Source organism: Cladophialophora yegresii (assembly GCF_000585515.1).
Source record: "Cladophialophora yegresii CBS 114405 chromosome Unknown aczIN-supercont1.3, whole genome shotgun sequence".
In the NCBI taxonomy this organism is placed as follows: Eukaryota; Fungi; Ascomycota; class Eurotiomycetes; order Chaetothyriales; family Herpotrichiellaceae; genus Cladophialophora; species Cladophialophora yegresii.
Genome location: NW_006913047.1, coordinates 3,685,335 through 3,707,143, shown reverse-complemented (window position 1 = coordinate 3,707,143; position 21,809 = coordinate 3,685,335). Strand labels below are relative to the sequence as shown.

The 21,809-nt window shown below is 54.8% G+C and overlaps 7 protein-coding genes across 7 annotated transcripts; 2 read left to right on the top strand and 5 right to left on the bottom strand.

The window, feature by feature from the left end:
- Positions 1–554: 554 nt before the first annotated feature.
- A1O7_05076 (uncharacterized protein) lies at positions 555–2,417 on the bottom strand (the record flags this gene model as incomplete). Its single annotated transcript, XM_007759086.1, has 1 exon — positions 555–2,417. The coding sequence occupies one exon, from the start codon at positions 2,415–2,417 to the stop codon at positions 555–557; it is 1,863 nt and encodes a 620-aa protein (XP_007757276.1).
- Positions 2,418–3,262: 845 nt separating this feature from the next.
- On the bottom strand, positions 3,263–3,895 carry A1O7_05075 (uncharacterized protein; the record flags this gene model as incomplete). Its single annotated transcript, XM_007759085.1, has 2 exons — positions 3,263–3,790; positions 3,836–3,895. 2 exons carry the CDS (start codon positions 3,893–3,895, stop codon positions 3,263–3,265), a joined length of 588 nt encoding a protein of 195 aa, XP_007757275.1.
- An 842-nt stretch (positions 3,896–4,737) lies between these two features.
- Positions 4,738–5,269, top strand: A1O7_05074 (uncharacterized protein; the record flags this gene model as incomplete). The annotated part of the gene is made up of 2 exons (XM_007759084.1): positions 4,738–4,888; positions 5,004–5,269. Coding segments are annotated over 2 exons (417 nt in total), but the record flags the coding sequence as incomplete, so codon positions are not given.
- Positions 5,270–5,762: 493 nt separating this feature from the next.
- On the bottom strand, positions 5,763–8,529 carry A1O7_05073 (uncharacterized protein; the record flags this gene model as incomplete). Its single annotated transcript, XM_007759083.1, has 4 exons — positions 5,763–7,018; positions 7,105–8,291; positions 8,343–8,418; positions 8,478–8,529. 4 exons carry the CDS (start codon positions 8,527–8,529, stop codon positions 5,763–5,765), a joined length of 2,571 nt encoding a protein of 856 aa, XP_007757273.1.
- Positions 8,530–11,599: 3,070 nt separating this feature from the next.
- Positions 11,600–13,728, bottom strand: A1O7_05072 (uncharacterized protein; the record flags this gene model as incomplete). The annotated part of the gene is made up of 6 exons (XM_007759082.1): positions 11,600–11,930; positions 12,000–12,250; positions 12,383–12,592; positions 12,659–12,895; positions 12,987–13,457; positions 13,540–13,728. 6 exons carry the CDS (start codon positions 13,726–13,728, stop codon positions 11,600–11,602), a joined length of 1,689 nt encoding a protein of 562 aa, XP_007757272.1.
- A 964-nt stretch (positions 13,729–14,692) lies between these two features.
- Positions 14,693–18,587, bottom strand: A1O7_05071 (uncharacterized protein; the record flags this gene model as incomplete). Its single annotated transcript, XM_007759081.1, has 4 exons — positions 14,693–15,638; positions 15,692–16,154; positions 16,210–17,043; positions 17,090–18,587. 4 exons carry the CDS (start codon positions 18,585–18,587, stop codon positions 14,693–14,695), a joined length of 3,741 nt encoding a protein of 1,246 aa, XP_007757271.1.
- A 1,293-nt stretch (positions 18,588–19,880) lies between these two features.
- A1O7_05070 (uncharacterized protein) lies at positions 19,881–21,797 on the top strand (the record flags this gene model as incomplete). Its single annotated transcript, XM_007759080.1, has 5 exons — positions 19,881–20,119; positions 20,176–21,100; positions 21,148–21,236; positions 21,305–21,518; positions 21,582–21,797. 5 exons carry the CDS (start codon positions 19,881–19,883, stop codon positions 21,795–21,797), a joined length of 1,683 nt encoding a protein of 560 aa, XP_007757270.1.
- Between the last annotated feature and the right edge of the window lie 12 nt (positions 21,798–21,809).

Genomic DNA, 21,809 nt, shown 5'->3' with positions numbered 1-21,809 from the left:
ACTTGGTACATTTTTCAGCATGATTAGTATGTCAAAATATATGGCATCAAAGTGTCCACCCACCTTCAACCACTCAGTAAGACGTCAGTCCCGACGCGTTGACACAGGGAATCCGGGTTGTGGGAATCTGTGGCAATATCGATTGCGTAAGGCGATCAATCACCTAAGATATTCCCGTCGGCCTGTCAATTCGACGACCTCTCTTCCCCGATTGCGCAGAATATCCGCACAGCACCATGCCATTTGATCGAAGCCAGGCACATATGGACAGATAGCTCTGAAAGCCGGGAAATGTTGCAGTGGACGACAGGTACGTTCCGTCTGCTGTGGCTTCTTGTCTATCTCCGATCAAATATGGTTCATTGTGCAGTGACCTGAGGGAGCTTACACTATCGTCATACCAACATTTCCCAGCTTTCCGGGGTAGGTTCTTGTTCTGTGAGGCGTTTCTTCGCTGCAGCAACAATGTGCCGGGGCAGCAGTCTTGTGTCTGAAAACAAGCTCTTCGACTGTCCAGGAGCTGGTGTTGTAGCAGGTCCATAGATCCTTGAATCTTATCCAGCATATCCGTCGTACTTAGTGCCCGACTCTGTGCCGACAGGTACACTCCGAGGAACTGGGGGCAGAGACTGCGATGTCTTTGTCTGTCCGAAAAGCCCTAAGTACCCAGCAGGAGGTGTTCCCAACGTACTCGGGGTGGGGTTGCTTGTAGCTTCGGTGCTGACGATGCTCGGGCTGTAATTGTCAAACATAAGCCCGGCTGGACTGCTGTCGTGCTGTGTCACCTGTCCTTGGATTTGGTTGAGAGAATACTGGCACCCGAAGGTGAATCCCTCCGGGCCGAAACTCCCTAGGGAAGAGTATTGTGCAGGTGCCGGGGTAGGGAGTTTATCGGTTGCACCGGCATATCCTTGTGTTATGCTCAGCTGCAGCGGGTCAAGCTCTACCGGAACAGGTTCAGCTATGCTTGGTAGTGTTTCCGAGACTTTGGTGAGGAGTAGTGGAAGGTAGCGAGATGCACCGCCACGTAGCCGTGAAATCAGATTAAGTAACTTGTTGAGAGTAGCGAAGGGTGTCTCGTTCGCTGACGCCTCGAAGGGTACACAGGCAACGACATCGGTCAGCGTGCAGGCAATGTCGAAGAGCTTCTCGATCAGCCCGACTCCATGGACTTCCATTGCATCGAGTGATAAATCTTGGAGCTCGCGGACTAGGTCCCTAGCAACTTCGATGGGATATTTGAATGTCATGGAGGTATCATTTGAGGACGAGGACAGATATCCATTCGCAATGGAAAGCTGCCATACCATAATGCGGAGCCAGTTCATCGTAACACGAACATCGGCGATCTGGCTCTCAGTCGTTTTGAGCTCACTGGGTAATGCATCCTTCAGCTGCTGCTGAAGCCGAGACAGCCAAGTTGCAGAGCAGTCGGTTTTGACCTTGTTCCAGAGTGCCATGAATTCATCATCAATGCAACTGAAAAGGCTGATCAGATAGGAAAAGCCTGATATCATATCTTCCTCTTGCTGATCATGCGTGGTTGGCGGTTCGATTGTTGGGTGCAGCGTAAGCGGGCGGTGTCGTTCCATAGCATATGCTCGTTCGGTGACAAGAAGGAGCCAATACATCCGCCTTCTGTACATGCTGTCGACCGCATCAGCGAGAAGATACGACGACTCTTCGTGCATGCCCATCAAATGAGCTAGAGTGGCAGCTTCTCGCAGATGAAACCAGCATAGGTTCTGCTCCTCAAGCGTGAAGTAGCAGCTGAATAGGAAGAAGGATGTTTGGACGGAAGCCAACGTGGGAGACTCGACGTAATTGAGAGACTTTCGGGTGCGGATAATGTCATTCAGAATCATGTTGGCATAACCATATCGATTTTCCGGAGGCTCACCCTCATAGTAGCTTCCTGGGGCCACGGCCAGATTCATTCCTGGTTGAACCATGACGAATGCACAGAGTGAACCAGTGAGACAGTATAGCTCTGGGTCGGTCATGAGGCGCGAGGAGATGGCATGCTTGAGTGCTCCGCAGTGAAGAATCCACGCCGTAGTCGACATGTTGTTGAAGTAGAAGTCGATGCAATTTTCAATGGTCTGCCTGCTCAGCAACGAGACATTCTGTGCATTCGGAGGCGACTTGGGCAGGCTGTGGAAGTCGAAAGAATGCTCCTTCTCAAACGGAGGCGCAGCAGATTCCGAAGTGGTGGGAGGATTGGTCTCTTGCTGTGTGCTTCGGATGCCGCTGATTACTTTACCGCGAGATCCTTTGGGCCCTTTCTTCTGGGGAACTGCAAGATAGGTACATTGAAGATTGGTTTGTGCACAGTTGTTGCATGGTTGCTCGCCGCTGCATTTCACCTTCCTCCTATGGCAGGCGTCGCAGGCCTTTTTGATGGGAGGAGCAGCCATGGTGACGGAGTGCCCGGTCAGCTGAAGCAGCAGGGTGCCACCATGCGTCTTTGCTCGATGCTGGCTGGCATGCCTGATGAATGGTGATGCGGATAGGGGCAGACTGTGGTCATCGTGGACTCATCTCAAAATAGCCCGAAGATGCATGATTCTGTCATTTCCAGACCTCGTGCTGTCGCTGTGCTTACAGGAGGGCCTCTGCCGATGAGGGAAGAGCTGGAGGACAACCGACGAAGCACGGCTCGAGGTTGTCGTCGAGGAAGTTACATGTTCAACCCCGCAATTCCTTTGTTTTTCGTCTTCGCATGCCCCAACACAGCAGCGACGGACATCATATTCGGCCGCAGAAGCGCTCACGTTCCTAAAGCGTCTACAGTGTGTTCTCAGAGTTTCAATTATACAATCATTGCTACAGACTACCTAGAAGACCTGAGAAGACTGTCTAGCCATTCGCAAAGGAGCTGACAGCTAGGCCCGAAGCAGATTGTGCACCAAACCGCTGGTATACCCGGGTTGAGTGGAATTCTCTCCTCGATAGCAGTGTAGTTCCAGTGGCATTTTCAAGAAGAGCTTGGTCGAGTCGAGTAAGGTGTAGTGTTGTGTAACCGAGAGCTGAAGAATGATACATTACTCTGGCGTCGCCGTTTATCGTCCTCGCATCGATTGCTTTTCCTTGTGCCAATGCCATTTTGCAGTTGTAGTAGAGCGTTGATGCGCACTTTTCGTAAGGTTGTCGGCGGCTTGAAATGGTCCCTCTGGTGCCACAATCCGACTCCGCACACCGACGATGCCTTCCCATGTCCGCACCTAAGTCTCTGTTCCTCGGGCCTCCATACCGGGAACATTCAAGCACCATCCCCCCAGATGCCCACTACGCCCATTGCGAAGCCGATACCAGCAATCCAACTACGCACCTTCTGCACTTTGCGTTCTCTTGTCATCTCCAGCTCGACCTTCTCGCCATTGACCTGGTGTTCGTCGCTGCTATCAGATTCGACTTCAATATATCCGCTGTCGTCACTAGCTGAAGGACTTGTCCCTCTCGCTGTTGCTACGCGCCTGTTCTTTGCTCGGCTCTCCGAACGGCTTCCTAAACGCCATGACGGGAAGCGGGAGAAGCCATTGAACCAGTACTCGACTCCCTGCCCACCGATAAAGCTCACTAGCGCGGTCCACAGGAGGTATGGATGGCGGCCACGCGGAGAGGCAAGTGTGAATGCGGTAATCAAAGATAAGGAGGAGATTGAGGCCAAGGTGAGTATCTGTCTGGTTGACTGGGTTTGAATTGTGGTCAAGGTGCGAGAGGCAAGCGACGCCGAGGGTAGAAGTGCGAGGGAGGGAAGAAGAATAGATGTAAGAGTGTAGGATGTGCCCTGTCTTGCGTCAGCCTATGTTCTTGACCAAGGATAACCACTCACGGTCAAGAGCCCAAGGGAAATCGTCCCCACGAACTTGGTGATGCTTATCGGGCACGGCATCGTGGTGATTATAAGATGATGGGAAGGTGGTAATAGTCTCGAGTCGTTCGAGCTGAGGCTCTCGAAGAGCTGTGCGGAGGGGTGAGACTTTGATGGGCGCGTCGATGGCGGGGTCAGGGCACGTATGATCAGTCCTTGAGACCGTAGAGAATGAGATTGCGCGACAGTGAAGACACACAGCTTTTATGTCAGCGTCTCTGGATGTCGATGGCAGTACTCAGTGGGCAGAATGTGGTGGAATGCTTGCAACCAAGACGAGGGTGAATGATGTCGTCCCGAAGCTCGGTGCCTGCGTCAACCGCCACCAACCACGACTTCTCCAATTTCAGGTTACGTAAGCCTTCTTCACTGACGTCGAGAAGGTTGTGAATGTTTACCACCCACTTCCTCCGTACTCTAAAATCATTCTCCTCTCACCTGTCTCTCAACAACCTCTCCTTTCCCGCTGCGACCTGCACGGGGGCTACCGAACTTGACTCCTGCCCGGACCAATCTGCTCGACATCTCTGTGCAATGCCCGTACGGAGTAGAGTGCAGACAAAACTGTAGGTAGCCAGCGCGAAAAGCTGTCATAATGCAGGGCCTCGACACGGCCGGAACTCTACATACCAGGCCGAACAATATGCAGGCCAAAGAGAGCAGACTATTATGCTTTGCGATCTGTGATGCAGATGTGCAAGTCCACAGAGGCCTCGGATTAGACTCATAAGGAAGGATTGCCTTTCGATCCAAGTTTCTGCGCAGCGCCCAAAGCCGCATGTGACGGATGGTGTCCTCACTGATGGACAAGCACTGATGAAGCACCGACCGAGCCTGAGCCAGCTCGAGCAATGGTTTTCACTATGCCTGCGGTGTCTCCCTATCCAAAGCTGCATATTCCAGACGTGAATCTTTGGGATTTCCACTTTTCAAGATCCCGTCGAGAGTACCCAGACCATGAAAGTGAGCTTCTCTTTCTTGTTTCTTTGGTTATCATCCACGTACTGCGCTCTTGTCACCCACGCTGTCTCCTCGTACAACTCTCAACGCCCACCTCTAACCTGCTCGACCACGCTTATCTTCTCCGACACTGACGCTCCCCACGCGTACACGTACCCAACCCTTCGAGATGCCATGATTCAACTCGGCCCACCCCTGCAGGCCTTCCCGGACTGGAGAAAGGGCATTGTCGTCGCTCTCTTCTCACCCAACGACGTGAACTGCCCCGTCGTCATGTGGGGGCCTGTCTTGGCCGGTGACATCCTCTCGCTAATAAATTCCGGTTACACGGCTTCGGAGATAGAATTCCCACTCGTCAACCCTGCGGCGACATCTCTCGTCAGCCGTACGTCTCTCCTGCCGGTCGTCCTTGTGGTGACGAAGGAGATCGGCTTTCCGCCAATGGGGAGGGGTTTTTGATCACGGACCGCAGTAAAGAGCTGATCAAGTATAATGCCGTTCAGGTCGCGCCAGCGGGGTTGGAGGGGATACTGATGGCGCATCCGACAGTGGCGGACGCGACGGTTGCAGCGGTGCAGGATGAGGACCGTGCCACGGAGATGCCGAGGGCTTATTCGTCATTGAGACTGGGGTGGGGCGCTTTCACGACACGGCCATGGAGGTCGGGGCGTGGAGCAACAATGTCGCTAATCATAAGTACCTGCGAGGAGGGTCTGGTTCATCGACACAGTATCCAGATCAGCTGCAGGCAAGGTCCTCAGATGAAAGGCGAAGGCGAAGGCGGACGGCGTGGACGTGGCACCAGTGCGGTCTGAGCCTTGGCCTTTCAAATTGACTCTCAAGGTCCAGAACCTCCACGAGCACAGTGTTAGACCCATTTCTGAAGTTTCGGTGTCTCCCTCTGTTCCCTACAGTGGTGTTCGAATACTCATGCACCACTACTGTCTTGCTTTGGAATGACCGTAGTTGAAGCCTCGGCGCCTCCTTTCTTTTCCCCAGACGAAACGTCGCGACTGGGACGTTGTGGTGCCGAATCATCATCGCACGCTCGCTGAAGTGACTCACTACCGGCTTTAGCATCGTCGCACCCACCAACGACAGCGCAAAACTGATCACCCTTTGCACCGTTGATTTGGCCGAACTTCAATGCAAGGGCCCCATTTTGCTCAACCCACTCGCGGGTCGCTTGCTGCGCGTCACCCTGGCCAGGACGCAGTAAATTCACGGCGAGCCGCCCCGTGCTCGTCTGGTTATACATATTCCGCAAGGTCTGGACAATATTACGGGACGAGCACAGGATGGCGGCCGCCCACACGAGCGCGACGAGCAACAGCGCGAGCATGGCGATTGCGGGGATCGCGTACCGGATATCGTAGCGGATGACGCGCCTGTACTCGACGACGCTGGCTCGGGGGATCCCGCTCCCCGTATCATCGACGGCCAGACTGGCTGGCCATGCGACGTACCGTGTGGAGATAGACGTCTTGGTGCCGACCAAGCCCGCGGCCAGCCCGTCAGTCATCTTCAGGCTGGGGATCTGCGCCGCGACGGTCGCGTTGTGGGACAGCCGCTGGTAGCGTTCCAGCAACGTGTAGTCGTGCTGGCCGCTGTAATCCGGCCCGCCCAGGTCCGAGAGGCCGCCGTACAGGTTTCCGAGCCGGCGCGTAAAGCCCGAGGCTGCGGCCAGGGCGTCGTAGCCTTCAGACTCGCCGAAATTGCCCGTGAGGAAGGGGCTGGTGGGCAGCCACAGCTTTTCGGCCCGCAGCGTGTAGAAGCCTTCTTTGTAGCCCATTGTGTGGTATCGGTTGTCGACGATGCCCCAGAGCGGGTCGAACCGCATGGCGCGGTCGTAGCTGTGCTCGGCGGCCCAGAGCGGCCGGGACAGCTCGTCGGCGTAGACCTTGTCCGCGATGTGCACGGCCTCCAGGTTGCCAAACTGGGCACCCGTGCCGTTGTAGCGGAATGTGACGGTCTTGATGCTCGCGCGGACGGCCGACGCGCAGATGTACAGGTTCTTCTGGTACGTCTCCACGCCGGTGTAGGTCGAGGGTGAGATGTCCTCGTTCGGTGACTGCAGGGGAGTTCCGAGCACGGCACCGCATTGCACGGCCGGATAGGTGATGTTGTTGGCTCGCCAGTCGTTGTCTGTGGCGCCGATCTCATAGTAGCCCCTGCATATCTGGGCTAGACAAATACATAGATATATTAGCTTGGAGTTGCATGGATGTGAGGTAAATGCGGAACGGGGAACATCGAATGTGGGGACGTACCGATAGCCGAGTAGTTCAATGCCAAAAGTTTCTTGAAGCCATCGGGATAGTGGTTCACGAAAGGGATAGATGTGTTCCCAGAATATTCGGGAACACTAGGCGGTGCGCCGCCAACGCCCCTCAATTGATCAAGCACAATGGCATCAAAGCTTGATATACTGAACATACCCGGCGACGCACTGCTAGTGTCCTTTACCAGCATTTTGGGCAGGGGTTTTGTGTCCTGATCAAGCGGGAGCGAGATGTTGAGACTGGAAGCCACAAGTACATTGTGCATGCGGGCTGCTTTGTGCGCACGGCCGAACAGATCAAGCGTTTGGTTGTCAATCCAGGCCGGTGACTCAAGCGCTGTGTGATCAAGGCCGAAGAAAGCGCCTCTATCGATGATCGAGAACGTATTGTTATCGGAAAAGTCGTCGACGGTGTTCTCGATCCTCAACTCGACGGACAAATTCGTGTCAGCACACTTCGTCACGGGCTCGATCCAGGTGATGTCTTCGTTCCAGGTCCCGCCGTGCTCCAGACCCACAGGTATTGTGTGGTTCCTGAATCCGATTCCCGGATTGTCCCTCATGTCGACGATGAGTCCTTCGGTGAGCAGAATCCGATCTTGTGTGATCAGAGTTCCGATATCGCGGCTGTCGCCTCTGACGTAGGGTTGGCCCTTGTTTATGATTCCGTTCTGGTTGAACTTCCAGCGACGATATTGAATGTCAAACAGGCCGGACACAGTGTTCCCTTGGTCGGAAGTGGCGCTCGTGAACATGGTGGTGAAGTTTTCCGGGATCGTGATGTTGATGGTCGAGTTCTCATCCGTCTCGATACTTCGCCACACGCCGGGCTCTGTTTCGGCCATGTATACGCCTTGGTACTGCCCTGGACAATTGATCACGGTGCCCACTTCGCACTGGCGAGTGAATTGAGAGTTTGGCCGAGGCATGGTGACCCTTCCCCAGGGGCCTGGATCCTTTACATATTGGAATTCGACCAGCTTGGACTCGCCTGGCACGATCTCATCGTATAGTCCGAGGGGTGTGATCACGCTGGCTAGAACCAACAGAGCAGCACCAGCTGTTGCAGTCCAGCTCGGGATCTGGACTCTTGGGGGAATCTGGCGCGTGTTGGCAGCGTCTGCGCGAAGAAGGTGTGGCCAGATGGTTGTAGAAATGGTGCGATTGACAACAGACCTGACGTTGTTAGAACCTCCCTGTGCTTGAGCTCTGACCGCATTACAGTACCATGTCACAGCAGTGTTCTCAATCCCGACATATTTCACCAGAATCACCACTAGGGCAGCAGGAAGCCCATACTGGACTTGTGCCCATGGTCAGCAAATACGTCCTCAAGAGGCCCAACGTGGCGAGTCAGAATACCTATCATGACTGCTGCGGCGATGAGGCCGGAAACCTCGGCGATGGTAAGCATCTCGACGGCTTGATGTTGACTCCCTCTGGAAACTGTCGTATGACTCTGCCATATAATCCGGGGTAAAGATCGGAAACTGGTGGCGACGCTCGTCCTCGTTAATAACCAGCCAGCCGGAAGCTTGCATCGCCGCGGAAGTCCAATCACGTATCTCGACGCAGGCGGCGGCACTTCTGTGCGCCCTGCTCAGTAGCTACTCCAGAGCATCTCAGATAGTCTGTACGCCTACAGCCCTAGGGTCCTTGGCGTGCTCGGGTTTCGTACCCTAGTTGGGTGCTTGTCCAATGGGAAAATATTGCTTCGTGGCCCAGACTCGCCTTGAGTGCCGCCAACAGTAGATAGAGTTCCTTGGCAAGCCTCCTGCATTCTCCCATTGTGGGCTGCGCCAGCCTGTCGCCGCACGATTCAGCCCACCAGGCGTATTCGTATCGCGCTCACAACGGTTGATGAACTCTCTGCGTTCGGCATTTCCTCCCGTTCAACATGCAGCACTCCTCCTCTCTTGCCAGGACCAGAAAAGACCATCAAGTCTCTGCTGGTGTGTTCAACTGCCTCACCAGCAACACCAGTAAATTCCCAGAAGCGGTTGCTTCGACGAGATGAGCCTCACCTACCCTGGTTGCAGTGTTGATGCGAATGGACCTTGTCAACTGGCGACAAGCTCGGAGAATGCTTGTTCCAGTGAGTTCGGGGGCTCTCTCTATTACCAGCGAAGATACTGCATGTGTACAAACGGTTACTTCGAACGGTCCTCACAGTTAGCATAAATCTCTCTCCCCCAGACTGACCTTCGCATTCCCACTGACCACGACAATGTAACCAGGTGTTGGAACGACTGCTATCATTATAACGCAACATCCACCGATTCAGTATCGATTAGCCGCGAATCCCGGTTTGTGAGCCTCGATTGTGAAAGCTACTCGCTTGCCATCGAGAGTGAGGAAGCTTTTTACAGCAGCATCAGCCGGGCGAGCGAGAGCCGGGAAGCTGCAGACAGTTCTAGCAGCACATCTCGGTCGACACCAGCAACCACCACCACAGCTGGAGGTGTCGGTCAGTTAGCTACAACAAGCCAGGTTGCACCGGAGGCGACGGCCTGGGTGGACAGACCTAGTTCGACAGGACAGGCACAGCAAGGTTGGGGGATTTCGACCACCAGAGCCGCGAAACAGAAAACCCTGCTGTCGATAACTGTTGTTCTCGCCTTGTCAGCCGTCTTCTGCAGTCCATAGGTCTGTCATTGCGATCGAGACTTACGTTGGAATCGGTTCTGCCCCTGACGTTCTCATTCGATATTCTTTCGTCCTGCACGCAGCTGGGGGCCTAAAACTCAAAGGCTGATTACTTCATTCGTACTCCGTACTGCGGGTGGAATCGAGACCCCGAAATCCCGCCACCATGATCCGCTCCGTAGCCAATCTTGCCCCTTCCTGGGCCACGTCCTTGCGGGGTGCAAGCGTCGACAGGAGTTGAGTCCAAATTTCGTGGTACTGCTTTTGGCGAAGGATATTGGCCGCGGAGAGCCAAGCTGGACTGGCTCCGGTCCGCTCCTTGTAGAAGCCTTGCCAAGCCCAGCACATCCCGCATTCTCTGTTGCAATCAACAAGATGCCGACGTAAGCGGTGAGTGAGACTTGAAGTACTGGTATCGACGACGTTCGAGTCAGCGCCAGCACAGGATGTGGCAACCGTCAAGACTATAGTCTTCTGACATCGGATGGGTTGGTGTGGGCATGAGCGATGGATTAACTCCGTCTAAGTTGGCCTTCAAGTGTGCGGCTGCACCTCCGCTCATCGTGCAGGCGCAGTTCCGGTGAGTTCAGACTGAATCGTTCCTGACATGACTATGACTTCAGACTTTATGGACCGCGCGTGGCCGGCGATGCCTCTTGGTGACTCAATAGGCCTGGTTTCTTCCACCCAACAATCTGAGTAAGCGGCTGCCCCGGCTCGATATGCTCGATTGTTATTTTTCCTCACCTCGCAGTTATACCAATCAATACTCATTGTCATATCACCTTGGTCTCGTCCATCAGCTCAATCATGTGCCGTTGGGATTCACATCGGCTGCCATATTCTATCTCCGATATCATTTAACCTGCGCCCATCGAGCGTAACGCCGCCACAACCACCGACCTTGCCATGGCTGACATCAACGTCGACGACTGGGTCGACCTCAAATCCAAACTTCGCGATACCGAGCAGAAGCCCGTCCCACCGCATCTTCCGGAGGAGAAGAAGAAATACGCTTTCTGTGCCGTGACTGCGAAGTCTGCGCTTGCTCGGCTCAGCAAGGACGCTTCTCCGTCTTCATCGTTGACGTGACATATCGCAGCATACACCTTGGTCCACATGGCTGCATAATCTGGATCCCTTCCTACAGGACAAAACTCGTGCACGATATGCCGACGCTTTAACTGCCAGTACGACGGCCTGGCCCAGGTGGACAACACAGGGACTGTCCAGCCCCTGCGATGGGATCACTACAGAGCGGCCTGGACCTGATCACCTCGGTGCGTCCTATTAGAGCAATCCACGATAAGGGCTCTTCTGCAGGAGTTTTGCAAGAACTCAGCTTCCATCCCAGGACCAATTCAGTAGGGTCCCGAACTCCAGACGGATATAACCACTTTTCCCTAGAATCCCCCAAAGTGTGGATCCAGAAGAAAGAGTCCAGAGCTTCGAGTCTGCTGCCTCACCATGCTTGCTACCAAGCTCAGTCAAGCCATCGGATGATTACAGCGACGAGACCATTCGGCAGGCCTGCACGGTTCTTATGGAGAACAAGCTGCCGCATGCTGACAACCACAAGGCTGCGATTCGCTGGTTCCTCACCTTCCGCCAAAACAAGAGGATATAGAAAGACTCGGACAAGACCACGGATGTACCACGAGTGACATAAAGGTGCTAATACAATACAGTGCATCGAAGCCACATCAACCTCGTCACCGACCAACCTCGTCGGGTACTCTATGACCAGCTGCTGCCGTATTGCTTCACGACTCGACCACAGCAGCAAGCAAACAAGAACCACCTCTCCTGATCGCTCTATATTGGCACCCGTGCAGCGCTCAAGACAACTCAAACCCCTCATACCCTTGCTTCCTCACCTCCTCCAATGTCTTTTTATACCGCGGAATCCCACCCGCATAGTTCAAATGCTCGCGCGGCTTGCCCGGGATATTCGCGCCATTATACCACGAGTCGACCTTGCCGCGGGGCGTGTCGTTGATCAACTCGAACACCAACTCGCGCCACTGTTCCTCGGCGCGTCGTTGGGGGTTTATCTTGCGGAGGTTCTGCCTCGCCATGTCCTCGACCACGTCGACGATCCAGTCGCCTTGAATCTCGATGCAGCTGGGGCCGTTGCTGAACGCGGTGGGGGCTTGTGGGCCGTAGGTGCTGCCAAAGCATATAGTTAGGACAGTACACACGCATTTAAGCACTTACGCACAGGGCCATCGCACTCACAAGAAAAAATTGGGAAACCCCGCGGTCGAAATGCCCAGGTACGTCCACGTCCCTTGGGCCCACTTGTCGGCCAGGACCACGCCGTCCACGCCCGTGACGTGCATGTCCTTCAGTCCGCCTGTGATTGAATCGAAGCCCGTCGCCAGCGCGATGACGTCCAGCTGATGGAAGGTGCCGTCCTCCTGAACTATGCCGTCGGGAGTAAAACGGACGATGGGGTTCGTTCGCGTATCGATGACATCGACGTTAGGCTGGGCGTGATAGGGGTTAGCGCACATATATACACACCACAAACACCCACACGCACTGGCGCGCACCCATTGGCACTGCCTCCCACAATCAAGTGGCGTGCGCCGCGCCGGCGAAAGGGGAAGACGACCTACCTTATTAAAGTGGTCGTAGAAATCCTGCTCGAGAGACAACCTCTTCCCTCCAAACAGATGCGGCTTCTCCTTTGGGGCGAGCAATTCGGCCTTGCGCGCATCGTGCACGCGAGAATGGACCTTTTCACGCCAGAAATCGTAGGCAGTCTGGTTGGCCACGCTGTCGCGCGTCATGTCGTAGTAGTTGTTCATGAGGAAGCGGAAGCCGCCCTGCCGACCAGTAAGTAAGAAAATGAATGAGAGTAGGACAGGAGGGAAGCGGGGCCGCAGACTCACCATCTTCCACAGCATTTCGTAAAACTCGCGCCTCTCCTCCTCGCTGTGGTCGAACGTCAGGTTCTCGCGCCACTGGTACAAAAAGCCATTGTAGAAGTTATTCCGCTCGGCGAAACGGTCGGGCAGCGCGTCGACGAGCTTGGCCTGCTCTTCCTTTGTCATGAAGACCTGGTTCATGGGACACGCAAAGTTCGGCGTCCGCTGGAACATCTTCAGGTGGCCTTCCGGTCCGATCTCCTTGGCCCACTGGGTTGCATTACAGGGAACGTCAGCTTGATTTGAGCCAGCCGAGCACAGTAGTGTGTTTTGTTCACGACGGGGCACCCACCTCCTGTGTAATCTGCACGCCTGTAGCCCCCGTGCCCACGACCGCGACTCTCTTGCCACGCACGTCGACGCCCTCCTTGGGCCAGAAGCTCGAGTGGTGGATCACGCCCTTGAACTCATCCAGCCCCTCCCACGCCGGAAAGTACCGTTTGGCCGCGAACCCCGTGCAGGCGGTCCAGTAGCGCGTCGTGAAACTTGTACCGGTCTCGCACGTGATGGTCCACAAGCGCGCCTCATCGTCCCACGCCGCGGCCGTGACTTTGCTGTCGAACACGCAGTCCCTTTTCACGTGCAGCCGGGCCTCGACGTGGTCGAAGTAGGCCCGCAGCTCGGCGTGGTCCGGGTAGTGCGACGACCAGGTCCAGTCCTTGTAGACCTCGGGGATGGACAGGGCATAGACGGGGTACTGGCTGTCGACGCGCGCGCCGGGGTACCGGTTCCAGTACCAGATGCCGCCGAGGTCGGAGCCGGCCTAACCATGTGGTTGTGTGGTGTCAGACAGCGGACGAGACGGACGGGGGCGGTGAGTACGAATGGCATAATTATTTACGTACCTCGACGATCTTGGCCTTCAACCCGCGTTTCCTCAGTTGATGGAGGAGGTAGACCCCCGCGAACCCGGCGCCCACGATGACCATATCGAGGGGTTGGCTTTCGGCGTTGTGGTCGCCATTCGTGTATGTTTTACCCGCGTCGTGGGTCCCGTTGGTGGCGGGTGCGACGTTGCTGATGTCGCGCTTCATTGTGCCGTAGATGTAGCCTTGAGCCGTAGACGTAGCGTTTGAGCCGTAGATGTAGCGTTGAGCCGTAGATGTAGCGTTTGAGCCGTAGATATGGCGTTCAGCGGCTATGGTCACCTAGTAACGGTCCAGCAGCACACGTAGTTACCCAGCAGCTAGGGTTGCGTTGCCGTCTAAGACTGCTGATATTGCTGATAATGCTGACACGGCGTGTGGATCCCCCCTTGATTGTTAATTAGTTCGAACCCCTTCACGACATAAGTACGGAGTACATATGGAGATACATAGCCGCGATGCGGAGTCGTGGAGATCGGTTCCTCAGAAAGAGACACAGCACTCGGGGTATCCATGTGGAGGAGGACCTCGGTCCACCGGGCCCGTCAGGCTGCGCAGTGTCAGTTGCGACAGGTACATATGCGTGGGCTGTCGTACGCATGCCAAGGGACATGGAGTAGGCGTTGTGCTCCGTACTCCATTCTCCAGAACTCCATATCTCCAAAGATCTCCGCTCGATGAAAGGGTCACTAAGGCCGTCGAGGCTCCCGAGGGATGCGTGGACCTAGGTGGGAGGTGCGGACGCTCACTTGACCTTCTGCTTACTTCCGCACCATACAGCAGTGACAGCCCGGAACTTCGGCATGGCCCTTGTGCGGAGATAAGGTAGGTAGAGTACAGGGCAGAGCACGGTGTTCGGGCAAGCATCCGCACCAAGATCTAACAACGACATCGTCCATTGGGTCGTGCAGAACGCCCTCGGTTTCCTTCTTTTGCTCTGACGGCGGCGACCTACTCTCTCTCTTTGCTTGCACGTGGTCTACATAAGCCATAGCACGCAGCTGGTAGACCGCCGCTGGGATATCACCTCGTGGCACCTTACCTTGCTGGGCCTCCACAGAGTACTCGCCCAACAAGATAGTCATATAGCTCTTTCGGTGCCCACTGAATCACGCACCGTACACCGTGCACCTCACTTGACACCCCTTTGTAACATCCCTGCCTTTAATTCCTGAAACGTGATAGGAAAGCCACTAATGGGCTCTAGAGACCCCTCGCCCGCCTCGCCAGGTGGCTTCAACTTGACGAGCAAGCTCTGTCGGACTGCGGCTCCTTCGGCATTGTCCAGCCGACAAGGAATACCAAACGGCTGTCCGTTCTGCTCGGCGTGGAGAGCCACCGTCTTCCAGTCTCGTGGTAATTGTAGTTGAGTGTCCACATGTCGACTTGCGGCATGATGGTAGAATCCTTCAATGCGGCGGATGAGCGTGCGCAACGCAGGACTCGGCGTCTGGAGCCTGCACAGGATGGTCCCGCTGATCTGCTCTCGTCCCTGAGCAGCCTGACCGCGCGCGGGGACAGGCTCGCACTTGTCCGGTTCGAAGAAGAGCAGCGAGGCCGTGAGCTTGTAGGCAATGTCGTCGATTTTCTTCCACAGTCCCGTCGAGGCTCTGAAAGACGAATGGTACAGCTGGCCCACTTTGTCGTACAGGTTGTGCATTTTGTCCCACTCATCGAGTCCGACCCGCTCTTCCAGGTCAATGGTCAGCCGAAAATGGCGGCCAGGCGAATAATTGCTACGTTGGCTGTTGACAAAGGCGTCCCAAACGGCGTCGGTGTTGATGACGTTCTTGTAGTACGCCGCGGCAATGTCCCCTACGCCTGCGAATTCCAGCCAGCGAGGGATTTTGGTCTCCTTGAGTGGTTTGCCTGTGCCGAGGGATACCAGGATGTCCAAAGGTTTCTTATAGTCCTTGTGAGCAGGCCAGATGCGGTCTTGCTCTTCCAACGCACATTGCACTGGCAAGTTGGAATGAAGAGCCCCGTCCCTGAACGGGACACGGTGTTGTTTCCGATTCTCGACATCATCGATCCTCCATTCGTGGAAGTAACCGGGTGCGGCCGACGTGGCCATGGCTCTAAATATCGGAGTCAGTGCATGAATTTTGGAAGCTGCCACACGTCGACTCACGCTTCCCAGACTCGCGCTTCCATATCGGGATTGTCTTGTCGTTCGAACCCTCGATTGACCACCAAATCTTCCGCATCAGAGCCGTCTGCTCGAGCGTATGAGGCACGATTGTAATTTGTGAACAAACAAGGGGAACCGTCGCTGGTACTGGTTACCGCCACTCTCGCCGTCCTCTGCTGACAGGAAGCGACGGTGGCCCCGAAAACGGGTTGCTTGGGATCAAAGAAGTCGAGCAAGCTGGCTTTCAGGGTGCTGCTTTTGTACCTGCTTTTGATGACCCGCAGTAACATCATGACATTCAGCACCGTGGACCGGTTGACGACACTCAGCGGATCCATTCTCCAAACGTGACCAAAGCGATCCCTTTCGAAGACTCTCTTCGCCAGGTTGATGAACTTGGATGTGAGTGATTTGGTATTGACGTCCCTGGGTGAGTTTGTGATGGCCAGAGCGATAATGCCCCCTACGATCGTTCAATCAGCTGAGCCTAAGCCTTCACGTGAGCCCGGACCACGTACCTGTGCTGGTTCCCACGACCAGATCAAAGAATTCCGAAATCGGCAAATTCAGGCCAATCCTGTGCTCAATCTTCTCAATCAGGGCGAGTTCGATCACGCCCCGAATGCCGCCGCCATCCAGCGTGAGCACTCTTATCCCTCCGCAGCGAGGATTGAGTCTGATGACTGGTGTAACATTTTCATTCGCAACTGATGGTCCGTTTGACAACTCTCCGCCTCGTCGTACCTGCCACTGAGCTGCCGTGGCGTTGCACAGGACGCACTCGCCCATTACATAGTGGTAGGGCCTTTGTGGGAGGACCTTGCCGAAATCTTTCACGCAATCCTCGCAGTACCCGTGTCCACACGGCAGCACATGGTCAGGCGCATATTGTAGACAGGCAAAGCAGGTCATGTTGCTCTTAAGCTCCGACCATATCGGATCGACCCTGTCAAAGTCCTGGGATCGTAGCGTTGGCACCCGCGCAAGAGGGGGTATTGGCGAGGTGCGCTCTCGTCCAAGGATCCTGCGTCGAAATGCAGCGGTGGATTGCAGAGTCGGCGAACCACGTTGAGCACTGACATCCCATAGCTCGGAGTATAGGTCAATGAACGCCTTTCTGACCGCTTCCACCACGTCGGTAACATCTTTCTCAAAACATGAGCGCTCGATATCCCCTTTCCAAATAAGGGTCTTCTCACTCTCATGGCAGTCATGGTTATACGCAAACTTGACGCATCTGGTCCCGTCGCCCATCAGAAGAGCGCAGCGAAGGAACTGCTTCTGATAGATCTCCAGTCCCTTGCGGCATATCTTCACGAGTTCGTCGTCGAAGATATCTGCAGGTTCCCTCCCTGTGCTAATTAGCCATGACAGTCATTCGCATGCTTTGTAACATACCGAGTCGAGAGGTTCGATAGTTGTATGAGATCAAACATATTGCGACAATGATTTCAAATTTTGAGAACCTCTCTTCGGTGGTGCCCAGGTGGCGCAGAAGATTAGCAATATGCCCAGGGATGGATATTGGCGTCGGGTTGTCTTTCCTTGCCGCCACATGAAAGTCGAACGGCTCGTTAGATTCGGCAAAGTGCCTGAAAGCCTGGCCGATCAGGTCGATCGCCGACGGCACATCATGCCGAAAGTATGATTTGGAGCGAGCCTTTTGAGCTGCTTGGACGCCACCCACGATCAGCTTTCGAAGATGAGAGTACTGTTGATAGATGCGATCGGGCGACTGTTCGTTCTGTATGCTCGGGATATAACAGATTGTGGTCTCGCGGAAGAAGAGCCGGAAATACTGATCGTTGTCATAGATCTTGTCCTCATTTCGGCTGCAGTTCAAGTTATGATCCACCTTGTAGTTGGTAAGAATTCGCGAATCGTCCCAGATGTCACCAAAGTCCTGAAACATCTCGTTCTTGAGGTCGACGTCGTCGTAAAAAGAGTCATGGTGACTGCTCGGACCGTTACGGACGACCAGGAGGGTTCGAGGTGAGCTTCTGCTTCTCGAGGTCTTCACAGCAGATACTGCCCACTCAAGCAGCCGTTGCATTTCTCGCTTCATCTTTTGTTCCTCGTTTATCACAAAGACGACGACGTCGCTAAAGGCGTACAAAAAGCGAGCGTAGAAGACATCTGCGCTCGTCTTGCCCATATCCTTGAAGCCGGGCGTCTTGATGACGAGATCCAGCTGCAACGGGCCTTCCATTCCAGTGGCGGCTGCAGGCTCAGAAGGTGTATTTGAGTTGGCGTGCGGCCTTGAGTGCGAGCTTTGCGATGTCAGAGACCCGGACCGTATCCTTGAAGCACGCGACGAGCCCGTGGCAGTGCTTAACTCAGCATCAGTTCTCATACTGCCGGCCGAGAAGCCTTCGCAATCGGCATAGAGCATGGGGACATCTTCTTGATTCCCATGGTCGTCCCTTACATGGACAATGGTCTGATCACGGTAAAGATGGACGCCGACTGATGTTGGGCGCATGGTCCTTCGCGCAGAAGTAGCCCTCGTGACGGGGCCATGCAGCTGACAGCCAAATACATGTCTCCAGTCCATGACGCCCGATCTCCGCATTTGGTCTACAATGCCAACAGTGTTCATGGCACGGACAAGCGTCGACTTGCCAACCCCAGTGTCGCCGATAAATGACACAAGGCTCGGGTACTGCCCAAGGCTGAACTGAGCACTTGGGTTGCACAATTTCTTGAAACGGTCCGTAACCTGGAGAATAGGCTCTTCGCCTTGTGCTGTGAGGCTGGCCATGGTCACTCGAAACCACTCTGCCCGTTGGTCGAATCGATGGTGTGCAGTCTGAGTTCTGTCGTCAATATTCGGAGGCACGATGACCTGGATGCAACCGTCGGCCAGGGCATTCTGTTTCTGGTGATCCTCCTGCATCATGAGGGAGGCCCCCGACATGTGGCTGTACCAGCATGAAGAATGTCCGTCCAGTTCGCAGCCGAGGGCATGTTCGCATTCGGCTCTGTGGCAGTGACTGATGCACAGATACCTTCGAGAAGCCCTGTTTCGACTGCAGATTGAGCAGAGCGTCAACTCTTCGATCGGTCTCCGTTCTCCACACAATGCACACTTGAGGCTCGATAGAAAGGCATCTTCCGAGAATATCAAAGCCATTTTGTTGTTGAGGATTGGTGGCTGGCCACGTTCTTGCCAACGCCAGTTTTAACAAGCCTCAATCGAATCGCACACTAGGTTTGTCAAAGCAGAAATCAGTCAGATAACTGTCCGAAACACGAAGAGCGATATCTTGAGATGTTAGTCCTTCGGCCCCTCGCTCAGCCTGACGCTCATCGTTGCCTTCTCCCCTCGTATGCGCCATACCGGCAATACTTGCCCCTGGCGAAAGGCTGGAACCAGCCCCAAGAGCGCCGACATGGAAACACGCCGCCACTGCAATATGTTGTGACACCCATGAGGCTCCCTAGCCCCCTGCTTTGATATTGACCCCGGAGGGCACCCAAAGTTCCTGGTTGTGGTCGCACAGACGGTCAGGCTGAAAATGGTGGAAGGCCGCTTGTCCAATCAGAACCATGGAAGATGTGAGAACTCTCACTTGGTGCAGCGATGGTAAGACATGTGGGTCCTGAATACGAGCGCCCGACTAACCATCCCCAGCAAGATGCCTTGGTTGCCTTTCTGGCGCCGTGGAATGTGACTATTCAAATCTGCCTTGGGTCGCGGGCTTTTGGTCACAGCCGCCTTGAACAGTAGGCAGCCGCTTCAGGGGTCTTGAGCCGGAAAAGTCTGGCCTGAAGTCCGTCATGTTAAGAATCGACCTCCTGTCTACGAGGTAATGGTGGGCTCAGTGTTGACTGGTTTCGGCACTGTCACTACTTGCGATGATGGCCACTACTCACGATGAATACCCTCTAACAACCACACATAGTAACCATGGAGATGGTTCAAGCTCACGGGGATCGTCCTCGCAGCGGGAACTGGGAGCGAATGTGCCGCAGCCTCACACTGATGCGGTTGGGTCTCGAAGGGGCTCTGAGCATACACAGCGTTCAGATGGAGGCGATGGGCCGGTCTATTATCCCGATCTCGATATCCATGATGATTCTGGCGAGGAGCGAGACAATACATCTCTCAGGTAAGTTATACGGAAGACGAGGACGTAGACGGCGACTGATCGGATGCAGGCGCGATCTTGGAGAGCGCCATGTCAATATGATCGCTTTCTCGTGTGTCATTGGCATAGGCCTCTTCCTCCAGAATGGTAGAATCATAAACCTTGCTGGGCCTGGAATGGCATGGCTAGCGTATCCCCTGATGGGATCGATTGTATGGTCGGTTCAAGCAGCTCTTGGCGAGATGACCGCTCTTTTTCCCGTCCCGGGCGCGCTGTTTGAATTGCCGTGTCGTTTCTTGGACCAGTCGATAGGATATGCCGTGGGGTGGATGTCCTGGTGAGCCCCCTTCGCGTATCTCCCTTGGCAAGAGGCTCTATTATTGACGAAAGCAGGTTTGCCTGGGTTGTTATCATCGCGGCTGAATTGCAAGGAGTCGCTGGTTTGTTCCAATTCGGCTTCAGCCCAGCAGACCTTCAAAGATTGGGCTATCCGAAGCCGTCGCTGAAATGGTCGACAAGTGAAGTCAACCCTGCGGTCTGGATCTCCATTTTCCTCCTCCTCACACTCGCTGTCAACCTCGTTCGAGTGCGGTGGTTTGGTGAAATCGAATACTGGATCGGCTTCATGAAGATGGTGTTCATCGTTGGGTTGATACTGTTCAACATTGGTATCAATATCGAGACCGGAACCCACTTTCGCTTCTACAACGACCCATGGGGGTTCGTTTCGCGTGCCTGGACCACACCAAGCGGTGCTGTGGAGACCGGAGGCTGGGGACGTCTTGCAGGTGTTTGGTCTGCCATGACGTTGACCATATTCTCGATGATCGGATTCGAAGCGGTTACAGTCACCGCCGCAGAAAACCGAGAGCTGCGCACGTTTGAAGGCGTCAAGATTTCCAGCCGCAAGATTGCCATGAGGATCATTCTGCTTTACAGCCTGGCGACCTTCACTGTCGGGCTCAACGTCCCCTATGACGAGCCCCTTTTGGTCAACCGGGAAATCTCGGCCTTGGATAATGGCACTCACTCAGCTTTCGTGCTGGCAGCGATACGAGCAGGGAAGACGTTCTGGCCGAGATTCTTCAACGGGTTCTTCATTCTCTCAGCCACATCCTCGGGCATCAACTCGCTGTACCTGTCATCGCGCATTCTGCATGCGCTGGCGCTCTCCGAGCAGGCGTGGCCCAGATTTCTTCGAAAGTTTCAGGGGCGATTGCAGGAGACAGGGTCCCAAGGCGTTCCACGCAATGCCGTGTTACTAAGCTGGCTCTTCGGGTTTCTTGGATATCTGGCCGCGGGCAAAACACCATCCCACGTAAGCCAGGATGCTCTTCAGACTCCTTCGCAGCTAACAGTTGGCAGCAACTGGGCCGGCTGGCCCTCAACTCGACGGTTTCGATGCTTGTTGTGTACGCGGTGATCTGTGTGACGTTTCTCAGATTCAAAGGCTTGTATGTATTCGGTCTTCCTCCCAGAGCCTCTGACTGACGGATCATGGAAGCATGAAACTGGCCTCCAGCGCATCCCGCATCCCACGAGCTTCCATTGATCCTGGGCAAGACCTTGGAGCATACTCTAGGAGAAAGACGACCATCACCTACCCATATCGCTCGAACGGGCAGCCATTGCGGACGTGCTATGCCCTCTTCGGCTGCACGGTGTTGATACTCTTCAATGGCTGGCGCTCGGTCTCTCCGTTCAGTGGCGCGGACTTTGTTGCGTCGTACATCAGCGTAAGTCTCCCGAATCACGGGCTGTGTTTCAGTCTGGAAATATCGGAGCCTGACCAGCCGCAGGTCTTCGTATTCGTTGCTCTTTGCGTCCTCTATCGTTGGCATCTGCATCGTCAGATACTCCCTCGTCTGCAGCCAACGTTATACCTCCGACACCCTGTGATGGTGGATGTGACGGATGAAAAGTATGGTCGAGACAAGCTTGTGTTTGGAAAGGAGGATAACTTGTCAGCAAGAATCGTCAAGACAGGTGAATGGATCTGGGTATGGCTCAAGTGATGAGAATTTCCA